Source organism: Agelaius tricolor, unplaced genomic scaffold (assembly GCF_023055355.1).
Source record: "Agelaius tricolor isolate 1412-34295 unplaced genomic scaffold, bAgeTri1.0.p SCAF_19, whole genome shotgun sequence".
NCBI lineage: Eukaryota > Metazoa > Chordata > Aves > Passeriformes > Icteridae > Agelaius > Agelaius tricolor.
Window position 1 is genome coordinate 2,161,589 of NW_027269279.1, and position 23,731 is coordinate 2,185,319.

At 43.1% G+C, this 23,731-nt stretch overlaps 1 protein-coding gene and 1 long non-coding RNA gene across 3 annotated transcripts in view; both read right to left on the bottom strand.

The window, feature by feature from the left end:
• EPN2 (epsin 2) overlaps positions 1–23,731 on the bottom strand; it is a 44,668-nt gene that overhangs the window by 18,366 nt on the left and 2,571 nt on the right. For both annotated transcript variants that reach the window (XM_071443807.1, XM_071443806.1), the window contains exon 2: positions 6,123–6,896. In XM_071443807.1, the coding sequence (XP_071299908.1) occupies positions 6,123–6,717 (595 nt within the window). In that variant the 5' untranslated portion in view covers positions 6,718–6,896. The remainder of the gene's footprint in view (positions 1–6,122; positions 6,897–23,731) is intronic.
• On the bottom strand, positions 4,554–4,973 carry LOC139597982 (uncharacterized). The gene is made up of 3 exons (XR_011681785.1): positions 4,957–4,973; positions 4,873–4,914; positions 4,554–4,616 (listed from the first exon to the last, which is right to left on the bottom strand). It is a non-coding gene; the product is annotated as an uncharacterized lncRNA (long non-coding RNA).

A 23,731-nucleotide genomic window follows, 5' to 3' on the forward strand; every position in this document is an offset into this window, starting at 1 on the left:
CAGGATTCTGATTGCACTGAGCAGACTGAGAGCTGCTGAAATTCATTTAACACTCAACAAATCCTTCAGGTCTGTTCTGTTGGGAGCATTTTCCTCTCAGGTGATGCCAAGCCCCATGTGAATGGACACAGTTGGATAATTCAGTGTCACTACAAAGTCTGGATGCACCAGTGGCACCTCCCACCTTCACTCTCAGCAGCAGAAAAATAAATGTATGATGAGAGGATTTAATCAAGCTGTCAAATGACATCTGACAGGAGTCTGCCACATTCCCTCAACACCCCAAACTACAGGAATTCTCCATGCTGTTCAGCCAGATTCATTGCTGGGTGATATTCCCTATATTCCCTGACTAAGGTGGAAGGGCAGGGATGTGCTCCAACCTGTAGAGAGGCAGAACAGATTATTAAAGACATAATTATTAAATAAAAAGCAAACCCTTTAAAAACAGGAGTGTTCTGAATGGAACAGGCTGCCCAGAGAAGCTGTGGCTGCCACATCCCTGGAATGTTCAAGGCTGGAGCAACCTGGGATAGTGGAAAGTGTCCCATAGCAGGGGGCTGGGACAAGATGAGCTTCAAGGTCCCTTCCAACCCAAACCATTCTGGATTGCATAAATTTCCAATTGTGTCAAACCCAAACCAGCAATTCCTCTGAGTTATTTTCTACTCCAAGCAAAAGGGGAGACAAAACAGAAACAGATGAGTGAACACAAACTGGCTGAGGCTTCACAAAACTGGTTTTAAATAACGAGTCAACTGAACGTGAATAATCACTGCAAATATAAAACTCATTAATTCGGCTACAGCAAATTGCTCCCAGAATTTTGCCAGGTTCAGGTTAAAGACTTGGCATTTCCCAAGATCCATAAAAGCCCTTCCCAGTGCATCCTTCAGCATCTGCTCTCTCCAGCAGGCTCTGAGCACAGCGAGCTGAGCTGAGCCCACCTCAGGGTTTGTGACATTGAAATCAGGGTTTGTGACACTGAAATCGGGGTTTGTGACACTCAAATCAGGGTTTGTCACTGAAATCAGGGTCTGTGTCATTGAACTCAGGGTTTGTGACACTGAAATCAGGGTTTGTGACACTTAAATCAGGCTCTGTGACACTCAAATCAGGGTCTGTGACACTGAAACCAGGGTTTGTGACACTGAAATCGGGGTTTGTGACACTGAAATCAGGGTTTGTGACACTGAAATCAGGGTTTGTGTCATTGAACTCAGGGTTTGTCACTGAAATCAGGGTTTGTGACACTGAAATCAGGGTCTGTGTCACTGAAATCAGGGTTTGTGACATTGAAATCAGGGTTTGTGACACTCAAATCAGGGTCTGTGTCATTGAACTCAGGATCTGTGTCATTGAACTCAGGGTTTGTGACACTGAAATCAGGGTTTGTGACACTGAAATCAGGGTCTGTGTCACTGAAATCAGAATTTGTGTCACTGAAATCGGGGTCTGTGACACTCAAATCAGGGCATCCATCCCATTATCCCATCTTCCCATCCCCTCCTGGAGCACAGGAAAAAGGGAAGGATGTGAGCACAACCCAAAACAACACCTGGACACCCCAGCTTGGGCCTACCAGGACTGGATCTCTTCCAAAGCGTGGCCTCAGTAAACCTGGTTTTAGAACACCACCAGCAGCACCCCAGCTCAGGCTTAAGAGGTCTAAATTAAGAACATCCTACTTTTCCCTGTGCAGCCATAAATCCAGAATCCTATTTAAGTGGTCACTGGCAGCTGGAGATGAAACAAGGCCAGGAACAAGAGGCTGAAGTTTTTGAAACTGGGTGACAAATGTCAGGCAAAAACCCAATTATTTCGACCCAGAGGCAGATTAGGAGTGAGGGACTATTGCTCCAAAAGATTTTTAATATCTGCTTTATATCCCTTCTCTCCCCACTAAGTTTGCTTTCAGCACTACACAAAAATATTTCCTTAAGGTGAAATAAAACCTGATTTGATGCAACTCTACAGAACTGGCACATTTTCTAAAATAAATAAAAATGATACATTTTGTCATGGAGTATTTAACAGCTCCTAATCTGAGCATTAATTGTCCCTGGTTTCAAGCTGGAAGATAAAACCAATTGCTCCCAGTATGTCAGAAATTGCTGACAAGATGGAGGTTGGGAGGAGCTTTATTTCTGCTTTTTGCTTTTGAGTGTCTCTCATGGCTTCCATTTTCAGGTTATGAGACTGGTTAGAAAAAAAACTTTTCCAACTGACATGCCATAATGTGCTCCCTGGAATTATCCAAGCACAGAGATCTTCAGGGCCAACAAAGTCATTAAGGCAAAGCTTTGGGGGAAAGGATTTTATTAAAAACCATCAAGTTGCACCATTTCATTTTGCACAGTTTCCAAAGGATTTTCAGAGATGAAATGAAAATATTCACAAGAAAACAGGGAAAAATACCCTTATTTGCTTGTAGCAGTGAGGGATGATTGGGTATCAGCCAAGAGATCCTTTTCCATCTTGAATTCTCTCTCACTACACAGGGTATCAATACTGCTTTTATTTTGTTACAAAGGATGAATGTGGGACACAAAAACCAGCAATTCTTTAAGAAAATCCCTTGTGGGCAACATCCAGCAAAAATCCAATTGTCCCCATGCAGACCTGCCCAGGTTGGGAAGCTGGAGGAGAGGAGGAGCTGGAGCAGAGTTCAGTCAGTGCTGGCTGTGCAGCGCAGCTGATTCAACATTCCAAAAAACTGACCCAAAAAGGCTTCACTGATTTAACCAAAACTGCATTTTTAGTGCCTGAAAGGAGAGGGCAGAGCCTCCTCACATCCTCCCCAGTATCCACTGGGAGTTACTGGGGAGCTGTTCTTCAGGAACTACCAAACTCTCAGCTCCTGCTTCTGCAAGAAAGTGCTAAAAATGAGGGTTTATAACCCAACTCTAGAAGGAGCAAGAGTAAAATGTGCAGATGGCAAACCTGTGAGGGATGAAACCTTTCCTGGGGTGGTGCTGCCAAAAGGGCTCTGCCACTCTCCCAAACTTTATTTCTATTTCTATTTCTATTTTCTTTATTTCTATTTGCCTGCTAAGCAGTGCTGGGCATTCAGCAAAGAGGGTGGCTGGACATTTTGAAGAGGCAAATCTCTGCTGTAGATGGCAAATCTAAAAGTCTCTGATCTCCTCTTCAAAGGCTCAGAGGAATGAAAGAGAATTCTGCCAGAATATACAGAGCAGCAACAGCATCTTAGGGATGTTCTGAGGGGAGTATTTCCCAGGAGTGAGGCAGAACTTCATTCCTTTAACAGATTTTTTTTTTTTCTGAATCAAGATTTTCTGCACAAAAGAAGGGTAATAATAATAAAAATATATAATTTAAATATAGATGTTATTAATTTATATTTTAAATTTTTTTATTTAAATATATAATATAATATATATTTATATATAATATATAATATATATTATATATTATATAATATATAATATATAATATATAATATATATTTATATTTATAATATATATTTATATATTATAAATATATATTTATAATATATAAAATATAAAATATATAATTATGTATTAAAATTTAATTTTTTTTAAAAAAAGAACACAGGATGGATACAATCTCTTTCACTTTAAATAATGAAAAGCATCTTTTCCATCAAATTTAGCAGGCACAGGAATAACCCTACATTTATGTAACAGATTAAATGTCTGGATTTTAATGAAACTCCTTCCTCGTTTCCTGGGATAAAGCTCTTCCCAGTTTCCCAATATCAGAGGGACTCAGCACAGCTGTTCTGGAAGGTGCTGGTTTGCTTTGCTCCACTCAATTAAACCAGCCAAAAAACCACATTTAAAACTCTAAATAGACAACCTGAGAGCCACCTGCATTTCTGCTGATCCACAGTGAAAAAAGCCCAGGAGAGCTGGAACAGAGGAAGAACCACGGGGGGAGGAGAAAAACCTCTGAGATTTCTAAAGCTTCTTAAGGAATGAGGAAAAAAAAAAAAGCTTAAGGAATCTTTACCTCCAAAGCAATCCTGCCACAGGACACACACAGGGAGGAGGGGCAGGAAATGCACCCTTGGAGGAGTGAGGAGCAGCCCAAGTCCTTCTCCCATCCGAATTCCTAAAGCAGCCCAGGAACAATTGGGAACAATTGGGGAACACGCCCTGCATTGCTCAGCCCTGCTGGAGGAACCCTTGGGAGCCTCTGGGAGCATTGAGGATTCCAAACAATGGTTTCAGGCATTAATTAAAGTTGGGGCTGGTGGAGCAGTGATTCTGTGAAACCCAAGGTGTGCAAAGCCTTGTTCAGCCCAAGTTCAAATCAATATTTTGAGCTATTTCTAAATGAAGAATTTTTGTTGTAGTCAACAATAATCTATAGGTTTGAAAAGGGAAAATGTTGTTATTGTTGAGGTAACAATATATGAGTTTTTCTTTAAAAATGCACAGTGCTCAAGCATGGTTATATTGCTCAAGTATGGTTATATTATATATAATATTCTATATTATAGAAAAACTGTATAAATACAGAAAAACTACTATTACAGAAAAATTAAGATGTTTGTCATCCTACCGCTAATTAAAAGCCAAGATCAAAACTTCTCATAGCTGGAAGCCTTCACTCACATTTTCTGTACCTTCACTCACATTTTTTTGTACCTTCACTCACATTTTTTGTATCTTCACTCACATTTTCTGTACCTTCACTCACATTTTTTGTACCTTCACTCACATTTTCTGTACCTTCACTCACATTTTTTTGTACCTTCACTCACATTTTCTGTACCTTCACTCACATTTTTTTGTACCTTCACTCACATTTTTTTGTACCTTCACTCACATTTTCTGTACCTTCACTCACATTTTCTGTACCTTCACTGACATTTTTTGTACCTTCACTCACATTTTCTGTACCTTCACTCACATTTTTTGTACCTTCACTCACACTTTTTGTACCTTCACTCACACTTTTTGTACCCTCTATGCTAAAAAAAATTTCCTTTTGGAAATCATTTTTTTCTGCTTGTCTTCAGAGCTTTAAACAGAGATTTTCTCCATCCTGGTTTGATTTTCTGCTATCTCCTCCTGCAAATGTCAGCAGGGCTGACCCCACTCATGGATTTCTGATTTAAGAAGCACTTTGGGACCCAGAACATGAGAAACTTCAGATTCTTAAAGCTGGTGCTCAATGGTTCCTGCACCCTGGCTCAGTCACAGCCCTCCACACTCTCTAAACATTCATTTAAAGAAAAGATTTCCCTTCAGAATTAGACCACAACCACTGACATTCCAGCCAAAGCAGCTTTCATCAGATCATTACTTACATTAAGGAGGATTTAGTGCCAGATCAGGCCTCTTCCTGACATGACAGGGAGTCCCACCAAGCAGTGGTGGAAAGAATTTGTTCTTCCCACATCACTGTATTCATTTTTTAAGAATGAAGTATAGTATTTAGTATTTAGGACAGACACACACACACACTAAATAATGAGAATTTAAATATTTAAATACAGATTTAAAGCACTCCTCCCCCAAGAACTGCTGAGTAAGCAACAAAGGAAATTTAAACAGCAAAGTACAATAGGAGCAACATAAAGCAGCAAAATGATCCAGGAAATATTTTGTATTTCTTATTTATTCTTAATCCAAGACCAGGTTGGACAGGGTTTGGAGCAACCTGGGATAGTGGAAGGTGTCCCTGAGCACGGCAGGGGGGTGGAATGAAATCAGCTTGAAATTCCCTCCCAACCCAAACAATCCTATGATTCCATCCTGAACAAAAAGAATACATCTCAAGCACTCCTTTTAAAACCAGAAACAAACAGAAAATCCCCTTCACACCCTCCCCATCACAGCAAACACTGGACCAGGTTCACATGAGCAGCCTGGCACTGCTACCTTTGGAACTGACAGTAAACAAGGGCCTTTAAAATCGATTTCCATCACTGCACACGTCCTCTCCAAAGCAAATATTTACCCAGGCATCTGCAGAGACACCAAGAGCACAGAGCAGATCCAGAGGGATCCCAGATCCCCTGGCAGGCAGCGTTCCACCCTCCCACAGGCACCACTCACTCCCTCCCACCCAGCCCCAGGAGGAGCCCTCCAAAGAAAAGGATCTGGGACGTGTTTGCTGTACTCACAGCCATGGTAGGATGCTGGGGACCCTCCAGACTTGCCATACTCCTGCTCTGAGTAGCTGGTGGACAGGTTGGGCTGGCTGGAGCCTCGGCCAAAGGTGATCTGGTTGCTGCCCACCCCAGTGGCCACCTGAGCCATCCTTTCTTTGGTCTTCAGGGCTTGGGCCCTCTCTGTCTTGAGGCGCTCGTCGTCCTTCAGAAGGGACACCAGCTGCTTGGACTTCTCCCTCACGTTGATGCCCTGGTCCTTCCCATCTCGATCGATGTACTGAAAATCTTTCAACGTCTGGATAGCAAAAATATTCTCTTTACACTGCTGGGCCACCCTCTCAGAGCCAGTTTTAATCAGGTAATCTAAGAGAGTGAGGGCCTTGTAGACGTGTCGCCAGTTCTTGCCGTGGTCATTCAGTCGTTTCCAGATCATGCTCATAATTTCAGAGAAGGCCACAACATTGTAGGTCAGATCTGCTATTTCAGTCATCAAGGAACTGGAAGGACCCCAGGGGTCATTTGAGGTCGCTTCCCGAACTTTTATTTCGGCCTCTGAGTAATTGTTCACAATGTTCTTCATCTGCCGTCGGATAGACGAAGTCGTCATTTTTATTTCCCTTTTTCCCAAGACAGATTCCACAACACAAACAGCAAAGGGCTAAATTTGCTCTTCCAGGAACGTTTCTGAACAGCAAAGGCTCCGTAGCAGTGGCGTGCTTGTGACACGTTCCGCTACAATCATTTCCTCTCCTCAAGAGAATGACATGAGAAAATGAAAATCATGACCTGAGCGAGGAAAGAAAACAAAGCAGGTTAGTTGGGTCTGATTGTTCTGCACAGCCAGCAAGCCACACACACACACTTGGGAGACGTTTTCCTAGATTAATTTTTTCCTCCTCGAATTTCTTCTGATTTTGAAAACAACTTGTTCTTCTCACGAGTCACATTAAACATTGAAGATTAAAAACTTGAAGTGCTGAGCAAAACAAAAGCAAGAACACAATCACGCTGATACAAAGGCAAAATCTGAAAAGCAAACCAGAAACAAAGTCCAACCTGGAGATTTATTTTCCAGTGTAAAGCCTACCTAGAACTTTAAAATTACAGAGCTGAGATGAAACCACAGGAGGAATTCCATGCTCAGCAGCCCTCTAACACTTGGAATCTGCATCCAGACAGGACAAGCAAACTTCCTAAAAATCAACCAAGCCATTTCTGAAACCCTGGGTAAGTTTAAAGCCCTTTCAGTCTCAGGACAGAGATCCTGTGGCCCAACACACTCCAACTCAAGGTGACCTTTCATGGTAAGTAGATCAGAAGGAATTTTTTTTGTTCCCAAATGCATTTACTTTGTTCATTTGAGAACACTCAGCAGATCCACACTTTCTGCTCTGCGGCTCTCACTCAGCACCAAAGAATTTTTAATTCTATGAGAATGGAATTGTAAAGCCAAAATGACTGGCAAGAAAAGGCAAGGACAAGCTGTGGGGCTGGAAAGCTGGGTCAGTTCTTTAGTTAAGGTCACTGTTTCAAGTAAACAGAGGCCTATTAAGCTTTGGAATAAATTACTTGAGCAAACTGGCAGATTCCATGAGCACAGAGCAGCCCTGAGAGCACAAACACTGAGCAGGGACTCTGAACTGAGCTGGCCACGTTCACAGAGATGCCCATCCAGGTGTCCTTTAATGTTCCTCCAAACACTCCAAGAACCAACCTCATCCCTCACAGAGACAAGGAAAGCACAGACTTCAAACCTGACATTGTTATAATTCTCCAAATTACTGCAGTGCCATTTCCATGCACAGATTAAACTCCCTGTTATAATTCTCCAAATTACTGCAGTGCCATTTCCATGCACAGATTAAACTCCCATTTCTTGGGATACACACAGTTCATCTCCCTGTGCATTTCACCTGCCACTTTATCCCTCAGCAGGTCTCAATCTTTCATCATTCCTTTCAATTCAAGATTACATTCAAATTTGACTAATTTGCTTCAATTTAGCCATCTTATTATTCCAGGCCAATCTGCTGAAGGGAATATTTGCATGAGCACTGATCTCTGGCAGGACACTTGGCTGGGAAGAGCCCTTCCCTGTGAGAACCAACATCTACTCCTAACCCCATTTCCTGCCCTTTAACCCACTGCAAATCTACAAAAAACATTCCTGCCTTATGAAAGTTTTATTTCTTTCAAGGCCAGGGATGAGAGGCCTCCCCAAAATATTTTTACAAGTACCCTACAGGAGCAAGTGCCTCCTCACCTGTGTGTATCTCCCCAGTCATAGACAAGTTTCTCATTTTACAACTTCACAGGTTTTTGGAAAAGTCATTTTAACACTTCACATGTAAAAGTCCCTGAAGATTTAACCATCCTCACAACACAACTGCTTCCCTTTTCTCTCTCTCAAACCAAATCCAGCCCTTTTTACACAACAGCACAGGAAAAATACTCCAAGTCTCTTAAGTTTTGCAAGTAAGAACAACCCAACCCCGGATCACTTCTGGAGCTGATTAAATGCAACACAAAGCTGTCAAGGTCTAAAAAAACAGAGCAAAGAGTCTTCATTCCCTCCCAATTACAGCCCACTAGGAAAGCAGGCACTCGGGTTTGGAGAAGAAACCAAAGGAAGAACTCCTTTGGAAGCTTCTCTAAGTCTGGAGGAGCACTTTGGAAAAACAATCCCAGAGCAAACACAGGAGGGAACACACTGGGTAAAGAGAAGCCAGCAATTTACACACGTCCAGGAAATTCAATATTTCACTTGTTGTTCTGTAATAGACTCAAAACCCATCAATCCATCAACGCTGAGGGATTCTTCACTTTCATATCTTCAGTCCTGAAAACCAAGGCCTTTCATGAGAAATATTAAGGTTTGTTTTTTCCTTTTCTTGATGGACATGTTTTCATCTTACTCCACTCATAGCCCATAAAATCCAGCTTATTCTAAAGCTCATCCTAAACCCCCAGAGGAGGACAGGGTGGAAAGCTGATGGAGCTGCTGCTCCCCTCCAGTGCAGCTGTTCCAATGTTCAGGGTCCTGCCCTGGCACTGACCCTCACCCAAGAGCTCTGGTTTTGTCCCTGCTTTACTCACTCTGCTCCCTCACCACACCATGGAAGCCTTCTCCTGGATTATTCCAAATCTTGCAGCATCACAACAACTCCTTTTATCATTGAACAGATCAAAAAGCCAAACACCCCAACTGCATAAAAGAGGGAGAGTTTCTAACACACATTCTAACAAATTCTTGCACAGAAAGTTTAGATTTCTTTTTTTCAGTGAATTAACTTCTCACAACAAACCACAAGGAAGCACAATGCACTTGCAACTTCAGCAAAAATGTGAGTTTGCATTTTTAACAGCAGAGTTGCAAAGAAAGCAGAAAGTGAGACCAGTTGATTAAAACTGTGTCTGGTTAGCAGGAAAAAGGCTTGAGCAGATTTCTGTGAAGGTTCAACAGTCTTGGGGAGCCTTCCTCATGTTTGCTCTTGGTACCCCTAAGCTATTTGCTCTGATTTTGAGGTACCTGGCATCTCCAAATGGCAAAGCAAAGAGATGTGCAGAAGGTGAAGCTTACCTGTGTTACCAGGGCTCACCTGGAGGGAAGCACCCCATGCCCTTCTCCCTATTCCAGCAGTTCCATGACACAAAGAATGAATTCTCCTGGTGCTCTCCTGCACACAACTGCAGACAGAAGGAATTCCTGCCTCTCATCCTCATCCCTCTCACAAGAGATGAAGCTCAGTGCATGAGGAAATATCTTTAACTTGCTGAGACTAACACAGAGCCAAGGCCAAGCCACAAAGTCTTTCATCAACTCAGTTCAAAGCAAACAGCCCCACAAATCCACCTATAGACAGGCTTTCAGCAGAATCCATTCACACCTCTGGAATGCAAAACTCCAAGCAGGATTTGTCTGCACTGATAAAATGCCCTTTGTATCAGCCTGAAGGTAAATATCTGCACAGCCCAGCTAAGCATGCACAGGAAATATATGAAAAGCTTTTAATATCAAGTGTGAAAATTAACATGGAACATCAGGAGTTCAGCAGACATTTGCATAAAATTTTAATTAACAGTATTACAGACAACATATATCCTTAGATTAGACATTTACTGTAAGTCACATGCATGAGAAGGGAGGTTTGGAAAATAGTTATTAATTCAGTCAGTCTGTGATCTAAATCTGCAGAACATCAAATATCCCAGCCTTGCTGCCTCCCCTCTCATGGGGAATACACAGAGATCTGCTCTCCCTGCTACCAGGCTGCCATGGCAGAGGCAGGTGATGCTCAGGGACCTGCATTCCAGGATAAACCAGGGAATTCTTGCCCATCTGCAGAGGATCAGGCTCAGAGAAGCTGCTGCCAGGTGCTGACTGAGGAATCTGACAGACAGACACCAACACCACACCTGCACACACAACCCCAATCCCAACGAGAAGTCAGCTCCTATTTATGGCAAAGAAAAAGGATTCCCATTGCCTGACACTAAATTCACATTATTTTCACATTATTTATAATTCATATATATATGTATATATATATATATATATATATATATATATATATATATATATGAATATAATATATATATATGTGTGAATATAATAGATATATATATGAATATATATATATATAACATCCTGCTTTTCCTGGGATAGCTCTTTGTGTGTCTAAACCAAACCCAGTGTGTTTTAGGAAGTCTCATTTCCCACAACCAGCTCAGAAAAAACCCAAGCACAAACCTTCACATAAAAATCAGGAATATAATGCAGAAAAAAGCCATTTTTCTCATACTAAACCCACACTGCTAGAGAGATTTTCAAACTTCACTTATTCTCTGATTTTTTTTCTTTCTTCATCAATTATTCTCAGAGAACAACTGGCTGACCAGAGGGTACCATTACCCTGCCCAGTTGATACAATATTCAACTGCAATCCCAAAAGCAAACAGGAAAAGGGGCAACTGTGCATCGTGGCCACTTGGAGGAGAGCACTGAGAGAGAGAAGACACTTGGCACTACCCAGAAAAGCCAACAAGCAGAACACTTATTAGCTCTCTCTTGCTATTCTACAGCAGAGAAAACAGCAATTCATGGGAATAAAACAGCAAAATGAAGAGCCTGAAATTCCCATCAATGCCCTTCCTCAACCTTCAAAATTATTTAGGAAACGAGTTACAAATACAGATTGGCAAAGGGTTTGGAGAACAGGGTTAACTCCAGATGAAAGGTTTCAGTTCCATTTTTCACAGCTTAAATGCTTGTCTTCAGTGTAATTTCTGAGGAGAGGAAATGGTTCAAAATTCAAAGTTTTGGAAGCTTTCCACTCCCTTTTACAAATGAGAGAACAAGGTCAGCTTTCACAGACAGCAGGTGGCCAAATTATTTCTTTATTTAAAGAGTTAATGCTGAAAGATAATTCTCCTTCAAATTTATGCATATTCATGAGTGCCAAGGTTTGATTCTGCACTGGTTTTACAGTCCTGCCTCAGCCTCACTGAGGGAAAGGAGCTGCAGCTTGAGCAGGCTTTGAGCTGTAAAAGAGATTTCCAGACACAAATCTGGTTCTGTTTTCCCCATACCACCTTTTGTTAGTCCTTGTCTCCTTAAATTCCCAGGATTTGAGCTCCGTGGGGAGCTCATGGAGTGGATGGGAAGGGGGATGAGGAGCAAATCTCTGACCTGTCCCACACAGCAGCAGCAGCACCTGGCCACGTCCTTTTGGGACCTGCCAAGCCACAGCTGCTGGGTTTGTCACCCCCAGTTCCCCTGGCCCTTGTGGGGCTTTGTCACCCCCAGCTCCCCTGGCCTTTGTGTGGCTTTGTCACCCCCAGCTCCCCTGGTCCTTGTGGGGTTTTGTCACCCCCAGCTCCCCTGGCCCTTGTGGGGTTTTGTCACCCCCAGCTCCCTTGGTCCTTGTGGGGTTTTGTCACCCCCAGTTCCCCTGGTCCTTGTGGGGCTTTGTCACCCCCAGTTCCCCTGGTCCTTGTGGGGCTTTGTCACCCCCAGCTCCCCTGACCTTGTGGGGTTTTGTCACCCCCAGTTCCCCTGACCTTGTGGGGTTTTGTCACCCCCAGCTCCCCTGGCCCTTGTGGGGTTTTGTCACCCCCAGTTCCCCTGGCCCTTGTGGGGCTTTGTCACCCCCAGCTCCCCTGGCCTTTGTGGAGTTTTTTCACCCCCAGCTCCTCTGGTCCTTGTGGGGCTTTGTCCCCCCCAGCTCCCCTGATCCTTCTGGGGCTTCGTCACCCCCAGTTCCCCATGTCCTTGAGGGGCTTTGTCACCCCCAGCTCCCCTGGCCTTTGTGGGGTTTTGTCCCCCCCAGCTCCCCTGGTCCTTGTGGGGCTTTGTCACCCCCAGCTCCCCTGGTCCTTGCAGCTGGAATGATGGACAGGGGGGCTGGAAATGTGCCCTGAAGGGCTGGGAGAGGGGACAGCTCTGCCAGACCTGCAGATCACCACCACGACCCAAATCCGACCTGCACCAGGATCTAATTTTAGGATTACAAGCTTTGACAACAGCTCTTTAAAAATAACACATTCCTCCTTCTGCAGCCAGGTCAGGTGTCACCCACAGTGCCACCTGCACATGTTTGTAGGCTTGGTGTGGCTTTTTTGTAGTTGTTCACTTACTAATTTTTTGATAATATTTAATTATTTGCTTTTGTTTCAGAGGTTATCGATCAATCTAAATTGGCTGATTGGTTTTCTATGATAAGGTAAGACTAAAAGACTTTGGAGAGTATTAAGACTAAATTTAAGACTAATATTTAAGACTAAATACTTTGGAGAAATAGAACCATGAAAGATGCATTGTAGTAGGACTCATGAGGGGCAGTTTTAGATTATTGGCTTTAAGGCATTTACAGCATGGTGTGGCAAAAGCTGATAGACCAAGAAACTCTCATATTGTAATTAAAATACAATATAGTGCATTGTAACAGGAAATAGTTAACTTCTGATTGTGATGCTGTGAATTATAACATCTGTATGGTCTCACCCTTCTCATGAGACTGAAAATGGAATAAAAATTTTTAAAACACCTCTCAGTTTCCCCATGTCTGGGTCAGGAGAAGGGTACTGTCTGACATGGGCATACCTCAGTTGATGCTCCATGCAGCAGGTGTGCAGTGAACATCAGAATATTGCAGAATTACACACCAGAGCGAGGTCAGGCCATTACACACTGAAGCAGAAATGCCAAATGCAAATTAATCCAACAGGGCAGTGAAAATACCTCCCCAAACTCCCCAGAGGAATTTGTTCTCTGGGGATTACCTGCTTCAAGGAAAGCATTTCATCTGTTTTCTCACAAATTGGAAAAAAGAGACCACCCAATGCGTGCCTTGACAGCCTGAAATAAATTCAGCTTACCAAACATACCTGAATTGTATTTTCAACTCAATTAAGGGCAGTAGGAGACACTTCTCTCCTTTCACATTTTCCTTTTGGAAGGAAAGAGGATATCCAATACTCTTGCCAGAGGATGTGCCTCAGAATCTATTACTAATTAGAAAAGTCCAGCCTTGTCACTTAGGCTGTTATAGAGTGACAGGCACCTGCTCAGGCCCCACAGATCAGCTTGAACACAGGAAGAACTGCAAAAAATACAAGAGCACAAAATGTCAGCTCCCTTCTTTAAACCCCAGTGTTTTCCTACAGAACTGCAGTATTTAAAATTCATGTTCACCTAAATGTGTGCTCATGTATCAGATTCCATATTTTGGGGATGTATTTTGGGAAGATACCTGCTACTTAAAATTACCTGATGATTTCATTACCTAAATTGATTTTGCACTTTTATTATTACGAAGCAAACGTCACCGAGTGCAGCTTCTCCCATCCTCCTACACACACCAGACATGAAACCACATTAATACACTCAGTAGGCCAGAGGCAAATGCTCACCATGACAAAGATTAGGGGGGAAAAACAGTTTAACTCTCCATGTTACTACTGGCAGAAGCTGAAGGATTAATACTTTTATTTTATGACACGGATTTCTAAGGAAAAGGGTTGTTCAATAAGTACAAGATGCCAAGAAATACCTGTCCATACATCCAAACACTATTTTTTCCATTTTAATTAAGTGTGCTTCCTGCCAGCACAAACTACAAGCCTGCAAAGAAAACAGAGATTGATTTAATATCCTGCTTACATTCATCAATGTCCATTCACGGCATAAAATATTTCAAGTGCCTTCCCTCACAGCCACCAGATTTTGCACAATCATCTTGAAAGTCACCACAATGTCTTAATTCAACTCTAAGAGCTGCTACCAACATCAGACTGCTTTAAAGCTCAGAAATTCAGGTCCATGAGCTGTCTGCTCATGAGATTGTTGAGGAGTTGAGGAGGAAATCCTTCCCTGGGAGGGTGGGGAGGCTCTGGCACAGACTCCCAGAGAAGCTGGGGCTGCTCCATCCCTGGAAGTGCTCCAGGCCAGGCTGGATGGGGCTTGGAGCAGCCTGGGACAGTGGAAGGTGTCCCTGCCATGGCAGGGGTGGCACTGGATGAGCTTTAAGGTCCTTTCCAACCCAACTCATTGTGGGATTCTGTGAATCAATTGCTGTAAGATTGCAAAGTAGGAAACACATCCCAAAATCCTCCCTACAGGAAGATTCTGTCCCAAGCCCAGGGTTCCAGAGCAGGATCTGCTGCTCAGAGGAGAAATGAGGATGGGATTCCCCAGCTCCTGCCTCTCCACTCTGCCCCACACCAGAGGCACAGCTGGAACAGCTCCAGTGACTGATCCCACACACCAGGGCAGGCAGGGGGACAGGCAGGGCTGGGGCTGCTCACAGGCCACAACACCAACCAATTACTGCTAAGGTCACTCTAATTGCTCTAAAGAACACCCCAAATAAGGGGAGCACCAGCAATTCCATCAGCAGTCTCCAGTTACAGCTCACCAGGAAAAGCTGCACCTGGGGAGCTCAAACTGGAGGTGGAGTTGATGGTTCAGGTTTGGGACTTGGCTCAGCAGGTGACTGCAAGGACTCTGGAAATCTCCTTTTCCTGCCTAAGGACAAAGCAATTCCACATTCCAGGTGGAAATTTGGTCCTTCGCTCTCCAAATTACCAAATTTCACAAAATCTTAGCCCTGCCCTGTTCCCACCCCGATTTCAGCTCAGTCCTGCAACACCGAATGTTCAGCTTTCCCTCTGACTCCTCCAGATCTCTCTCTTATCTTTTCATAGTGCACACACCACAGTTTCCAAAATCCTTCCCAAACCAAGCCACCTCCCTCTCCCTCTTCCTCTCAGACCTGTCTAACGTGTCCAGCACCATCCCCCTGGCAGGAGCAATTCCAGAGCAGAGGTCCCAGCTGTGCCACCAGCAACCTGGATCTACGCTGGATTCTGGTTCCCAGGAAACAGAACTGAAGAATATTGAATAATATAAAAATAATTCTCTTTGGTCAGCTTCTGTGGTGCTCCAGTTCCTGACTCTGAGCTGTATTTTTAAGTTCAGCTTTGATGGAAGTGAATCACTTAAAGATTTTTTTTTAAATATCAGCACATCTGACATAAGGATTTTGCTTCATTTTTCTGCTTCAAACTTTCCAATTCCTTCATTCATGCACAAAAAAGAGTCATCCTTGTTGTAATATATAAAATATTTGTTTTTATTGTATTATGATTTTGTTGATTTTTGTGGAATTAAGAAAAAAAAAAATCTGGTTTGAAAATGCCAGTGAATCCCACATTCTCCTATGCAGATATACAGAAATTTTCAGCTGTCAGCATAACAATTCCTCAAGTTTTCTGAATCCATCCTCCAGCAGCAAAATTCTACCTACTCTTTTATCTATTCTGGATATTTAGACGGAAAATGATTTGAGTGGGAGGCAGCTTGTTCGTTTCAAAGAGGATGACAAAGACTTGTTACTCAAAAGCATCTGTGCCTGTTCCTTCATTAAAGGTCATTTTCTTCCAGTCAGCTCTTGTAGAGAACATCTTCTACCCCTCAGCTCTGATACCCTGCAAGCAGCAACTGGATCATGGCCTTGGGACTCCAGATATCTCCTAAGGAAGCCACATGGAAAAGGCACCACCTAGCTCTGTTTCCAAAGCAGCTGATTGTGGCTTGGGATGTATTGAATAAAATGCAAGAAATCCCTGGTGTAGCACTGCTCCTCCCTGTCCCTCCCAGAGCTGCCTGGTGATTATTGTTTTGACCATTGTTTTCATGCAAGTCATTAAGAACATTCCCTCGTTAGATTTAGAAGCAGAACACAAAAGTGGCTTAAAAACTCACCCACTCCATTTTCTCATTATTATTATTATTTTTTCAAGAGCTTTCCACCTAGTCCAAATGCACAGAAGAAATTCTGGCCCATTAACATCCATCAGAGAGCAGTAATGAATTCATCAATATTGCTCCAATCCGTGGGCACTGTGCTGAATCATTTGGTAACTACATCTGCAGCAGGAAGGGCTCATCCAACCCTCCCCACACTGCCAGCAGCCACCTCCCTGAAGAAGGAAAAAGGAATGGATGAGATCTCCCCCAGCTCTGCTATCCCTCAGCGTGGGGCTGGTGGTGCCTCTCCACACCAGGATCCCCAGAGCCACCAAATCCTCCTGGAGCTGCTCCCCCTGGACATGGCCCTCCTTGGCCAAGGCACCTGCAGGCTTGCAAGGAGCTTTCAGGGCTCTTTCTTTCTAGAAATGATACAAGGATTTGGTTTTTTCCCTGCTTTTTAATGTACAGTGCAAATATGTTAAGCCTTGAGTATTTAATTTGCAAAGAAAAAAAAACAAAAAACAAAAAACCCCTCCACATCAGGTTACTGCAATCACACTGAACTGTGATTTTATTTTTGTGTCAAGAAGTTTTCCTAATAGTGAAAGTTCTAAGAATAAGAAAAGCTAAAAAGCTACCAAAATCAGGAAGTCTTAAAAGAAAATCATTATCAAGTAACGTGGAAGTTCAGCTGCCAAAAAAAAGCCCATACCTGTGGCTGGAGTACAACAGTATTAAGTTACTGCTCTCACAACAAAGGAAAAGGAATTTATTCTCGAAAAAAAAAATCAGCCTTAATGATATAAACAAAATTATCTTTAAATGTAGATTGGAAAGGACCCTGCCTGCTCTGCCTTGCCCAGGGATGCCAAGGCCGGTGGGCTCTGCAGTTTCCCCTCTCTCCAAGTCCTTTCCTTGTGTTTACACTCTCAGTTCTAATGGTGTCTCTAATTAACCCCAGGAATAAACAGGGTTTGTTAAGGTGGCCCTTACAGAGCCAGCACAGCTAATTGAGGTCTCAGCACTCTGCTGCCTTAACCCAGAGGATGGCTCAGAACATACACTCACACATGTGTCTACATATCCTCAACTCCCACGGCTTAATTCAATTAATACTATTAAATCTTTAATGCTTGCCTTCAAAGGCTCTTCTTTAATTTTTAATAGCTCTCATAGGTGAGCACGAATGTTTTAAGTCTTTCTGCTATATTTTAAATAAACTCCTCTGTTCTTGCCACTTTGATGTTTGCCTTTCTGACAAACCTCTGCTCTGTGAAGCTGTTGTGACTTTGTTTTGTGTGCAAGGATGACATTACAAGCTCCAAACGATATGTTAATCACCGAGCTGGAATCTGGGATTTTTTTAATTCCTCTCACCTGCCCTCCGGGCTGGGAGTTGGCACCAGAACAGCTTTCATCAAAACAATGAAACCCAGGAGGAGAGAAGAGGCAACTGGAGGGAGGGGGCTCTGATTTGCATCTGTTTAGCATGGAAGCGGCAGGCGGGGCTAAATTCTCTTGTGCTCGGCTTTCCCATGGAAGGAGAGAACGCCAAAGTCACCGGATTTTATTTAAATAGTTAAAACAGGAGTTTTGACAAAAGACTGGTCAAGCTGGATGGAAGAATAAGCCTTGTGGCATCTAAAGGCACATCCATTTCACACATGAATGGGCACTGAATGTGTTTTTAATTCTCACCTTCTCTCACTCCAAGTTACCTTGAGACCCCTCCCCACCTTGCCCTGCCCCGTTTCTAAATTTTGAATTTGTGAGACAGGAGATAAAGCTTTGACAGAACATTTCAGGCCTTTCTGTAAAGCATAAACTACAACAAGAAACGAAAAACAAAAAAAAAGCCAGCACAGACTTTCCTCCTCCTTTAAAGTTTATTTTTCTTCTAAATAAGAAAAAGAAAACCCTTCTTAAAATAAAACTAAAAATCAGCATTTCCAGGGACAGGAAAAGGCACTATAGTATTATATACACTATCCAAGCTGACACAAAAAAGAAGAGATTAAAAGGCTGGCTGGAAGCCAAGGCATCCAGACACAATTTTGCACAGAGCATAGAGAACAAAAGTGTTCCTGCATTCAGGATGTTGGAGCGTGTTTCCTGCACTCACACCTGAAAGCAAACAACACTGAAAACCAGGGATCCCAGTCAGCCCCACACCACCAGGTCCCTCACCCTCAGAGTAAAGATGTGCTCACACTCTGCTTGATCCAGACCATCCCCTGCAGGACAAACCCCCCCATAGAGCAAATTAAAACCAGAATAATAAAGACAAGCTACAAAACCCTCCTGCTGTTCCTCACTCCTCAACATTTCAGCAGAGCACTCCCCAAAATTCCCAATCTCCAGCCATAAAACACGTCCTGACTTTTAAAGCCCACGTAAATACTCCTGGAGGCATCCTATGGTTGTATTAGGATGAAATCAAACATCCACAGCCACTATTGGTTGGCAGACAGACACCAAAATGGCAATTGCAGCACTCAGTGTGTGTAAAGCAGCAGGCCAGGCAAAAGCAGATTATTCACTAGGTAGTCAAACGTAAAACAGAGCCAGACATTTCAGGCTGTCTCACAAAGGGGTCAGCGATTTGTAAATTTTAAACACAATATTTAAGCAGTTTTGCAGACTACAAAAATCCTTTGATGATTTACCTCAGTGCTTCTCTGCAATAAACCAGTTTAAAAGTGATTTTGCTGTACCCGAGCTTTTATACTTCAGTTTCTCTACAAGAATTCTGAAAGCCAAGTCAAACCAATTATAAACGTTCCTGTATTTTACTTCCTTATTAAAGCTTCCCAAGAGAACCAGTAAACATATAAACATAAATATCTTTCAGAGGAGTCACCCAAGTACCAATAAAATCTTCAGAAAGCAGCAGCTTTGCTGAAAAAGTATGAAATACCATGATCATAGCCTGGTCATGCTGTTCTTCTGAGCAGCAGATAGAAATTTCTGCCTTAAAAATATGCAGAAATTGAAAATATTCTCAAAATTTACAGTATTAAATATTGATTTCTGAGCTGCATTTGCATACTCCTAAGAAAAGTAGTCTGTGTCACCTATGCTGTTTATCTGAAAACATTCCAACAGAGGCATTATCTTGACTTTCTGAGAAACTCTTCTAAATTGGTAGACAAAGTTTAACTTCATGAACTCTGCTCAACAACAGCAGCAAAATATAGTAACACTTCTCATAGGTAATAAGCATTCCATCCTTAAAAAAAAAATAATCACTGCAAGCAGCAGAACACTGCAAGAAGGAATCAAAGCCCTGCAATAAGGCAGGATGGGCTCAGAAGGCAAATATTTCATTAGATAATACAACAGAGGGGAGTTTGTGCTTTCCAGTGGTCATTAGAGAAAGAGGTTTCCATCAAAGAATTAAATACCTGGGCAGGGGCACTTTAAAGATGCATCAGATCTTCCCTGGATGTGAATATTGAGGGTAATGCCTGATCAGGAGCCTCTAACCAAACATTACCAGTCACAATCCAGCAAAGGCACAAAATGGGAGGGTTTCTCTGATTAATTAAGTGAATAATTAAAAATATTCAAGTTCTGTTTTTCAGCTACCAATTGCAGTGCTTTGCTTTACGTGCACCACGTGGCAGAGCACACTGTGCTTGACCATCCCCACCAGAGAACAGGCATGTCAGAACAGCTCTGCAGATAAGGATTAATTAATGATCTTCAATTCTGGCTGATTTCATAGGTTAGAGCAAACATCTCTGCCTTACTGCTGTTGTCACAAGCCTCATCCCTGTCCAAACAGAGCTGAAAGTCAGTAGAAAAGCAGCTTCAGCAGCAATTGGGTCAACAGATTTGGCTGAAGAAATCCTCATCACTAAAAAGGAAGAAATAAATAAAAATCAGAATGATAAAACTGAGGTGATGCTTGGGGTCTGCTCATCCCCAGGAGGAACCTCCTGGAACAGAATTCCCACCTAGAGGGAAACGTGTCTGAGGGATTCTTTTGTGCTGCCATCTCAGGGGAGGAAGTTACCTTTGAAAAGATTTTCTTTGGTCTCTCCCTGAGGAATATCAGAACTGTCTGTATCAGTTCTTTCACTGGGGTTTGTCCCACGAAGGTTTTACTCATGAACACCACAGCTCTTACACCAGTGAGCAACTTACTCATGTGATTACTCCCAGTGGACTCAGAAGAACTGTGTGAGAAAGGAGCTTTGCCAACCTAAAGGTTGCACAATCAGGGGCAAAAAAAAACTTCAGCCAAACCAGGGAGGGGGATAAATTGCAACTGACAAAAACTACAATCAAGAAATAGCTGGTGCCAGATTGTTATTTAAGTACAAGGAAGTGATTTAAACAGGAGCAGTTGTAATAAGATTATACGATTCTCTAGTAAGATTCTTACAATGTCTTTGTTCTAGCAAAGCTCTGAAAAGACCATTGCCCTTGCAAAGGTTCAGAAACTACCAAATTGATGTTAAGTCTAGAAATTAATATGATTTGGGAGAATAAAGATAAAAATGTAAAAGAACATCCCAGCCATCATTAGCACCCTGTCACCCATGCTGGTGGTTTTCTCTAGCAGGGGTACCACGTGTGCTGGAGCATTTCTTGGTGGCAAAACTCAAACCCATCCAACAGAAGCAGGGAGCTTGCTCTGCCTGGGTTTCTGCTTTTAAATAATGAAAACTCCCAGGTGGATTGTGGAAGCCATCACATTATGTAAGTGACATCTCCAGAAGGGCAGGGGAGTCTCTATGAGGTTATACAGGAGGGAGATTAAATCAGTGTCTGGCTGCTGAATTTTAGCCATGACCCCCAGACTCCACCACGAATTTCAGTAATTTGTTCTAAAAGTCCAGCCCCCAAAAGTGGCCATAACTCCTGCAATACTGAAAAGCAAACAAGGCAAGGGAGTCTTCAGATTTCTGTCTGGTAGGGTGAACATAAAACATCTCTAACTAAGGTGTCTGGCATGGTTTTAAACTCATAAGTAGCTTTGAACTTTCAAAAAATAATTTATTACTTAATTTGTACGAGTATTGTTCACTGAGTGCTGCATTCTGAGAAACAAAAAAAGCCTCAAAGAGCCAGGTCTGTCCCAAGCCTCTGTGTAAAAGCAGCACAGAGGCCTTCTCCTGCCTGGGCCAGCCTCCAAACTCTCCTGGACCTCATGACCATTTAGGATTTATTGTATGGTGACATGAGAGGCTCAGACACTGCAAACAACATGGCTAAAACTGCTCTGGGAGAGGCAGGAGCAGGGTGGAAGGAAAAGCAGGAGAAGGAGCAGGGTGGAAGGAATGAAAGGAACAGGGTGGAAAGGAAAGGCAGGAGAAGGAGCAGAGTGGAAGGAAAGGAAGGAACAGGGTGGAAAGGAAAGGCAGGAACAAGGTGGAAGGAAAGGCAGGAGAAGGAGCAGGGTGGAAGGAAAGGAAGGAACAGGGTGGAAAGGAAAGGCAGAAGAAGGAGCAGAGTGGAAGGAAAGGCAGGAGCAGGAACAAGGTGGAAGGAAAGGCAGGAGCAGGAACAAGGTGGAAGGAAAGGCAGGAGCAGAGTGGAAAACTGCAGAGGTCTCACACACAAATTTCAGCTGATTACTCCAGACAGCTCAGGGAGCTCCACTCCTGATGGCAGAAGGAAAACTGTGCCTTGAAAACAATTTGTGTGGATCACAACAACAAAACAAGAGTGTGCTTGAGGCTCCTTCCAACCTCCCCCAGCCACCTCCAGCACAGAACACAGCCAAGGGGAGCCTCCAAGGTGGAGCTGCAGCCAGGCCTGGGCTGGGGCTGGTTGCACCCAGTCCCAGAGCAGAGGCAGCTGCACTCCCACTGCCAGTGGGGACCTGTCCGAGCCTGAGCTCTGCTACCCCACCTGCCCAGAGCTGGGCTTGGCAAGCCGAGGCACAGGAGGCGTGAGCAGCCCAGGCCTGACCTTGAACACAAGGCACCAGTTAGAGGCATTTATGTTAACAGCCCTGGGTGACAGGAACCAGAGAGACACACTATTAACAATTAATGTAACACAGGGTATTGGCTCTGAGATCAATTCAGGTTCAATTTTTGTAACAATACTGGAAAAATGAGCTGGAAATTATCTATACAGAAGAAAAGCATCTCGCTAGCATAACTCAAAGTTATATTTCCATATAGAAAGGCACATATAGTGAATTACAAACTGAATTCTGCAGGCATCTCCAGTGCCAGTGCAATGAACAAACACAAAGTACTTCTATACTGATTTTCTTATTAGTATCATCATTCATACAAACTTCAATATTAGGTATTTACATAGAACCCAATCTTGCTAACTTATACTACTCTCCTTAAACTCTGCCTACAACCACTGGTAACCTACAGAAAACACCAGAGAACCTTCTGACCCAACAACTTCACCTTTATCAATGGACTGGGGCAGCATCATAAAATGAAGCAAACCCCAAATTTGGAAACCAGAGACAAAACTGCTATTTGTGAAATGATAAATAAAGAATATCAGTTTTCCTGTAGCTTTCTACCTGCTGCACCACTCACTGAGAGGCTCAGCCCAACAGCCACTGAGTTCTAGATCCATCCTGAAGCCCAGAGTCTCTGAATTCACTCCCATTCAACCATTGTGAATTCTCTCCCCACGCAGAACAGGAAAGCAGTCCTGTAACAACCAGCTAAAGTGATTAACTCAGGCTTTTCAGGGTCTGTTATTCAGCACAGCCCAGTCTGTACCAAACCTGCAGCACACCAACGCTAGCAGACCTACAATCAGCCCCGGCAGGTTTTATTCCAGAGGACAGCAATCCATGTTGTTCTCCTCCATGGAGTCTCCTGCCTTCTTAATGAGCAGCCAGGCTACTGAAACACACAAAAACCTGCTGTTCTTTGAAGCACTTAAGCCAGCAGGATGCTGGTACGTTTCGATATTTTCCCTGCACAGATCAGAGCGAGGCGAAGTGGGAAAAGAACATTACAGGCGTTCCTACAAAGCAGGCACATTTCATTTTCTATTAGCAACATCCCAAGGGACACTTTAGCACTCTGCAAATATGGCCCTGCAAGACTGGGAAGTTGCTTCCTGAGTACCAGTCATTAAAGAAAGGTATTAGAGTAACTTATATTCTTCTACACCAAGCAAAAGCCAGAGTCATTTCCCCATCCCACGTAGGAGACCTAAGAAAAGCAAGCTCAGGAACATCATAACTACTCTTTAATGTATTTCCCCTAAACTGATTATCATTTAATGATTGCTCTCTCTCTCTCTCTCTAAAGGAAAAAAAAAAACAACCACAGAAACAAAACCCCGATTTCTGTATCAAGAGAGACTATCAGCATTTTTATGAAGTAACAAATTAGGCCTTTGGCATTTCCCAGCAGTGATCCAAGATTTG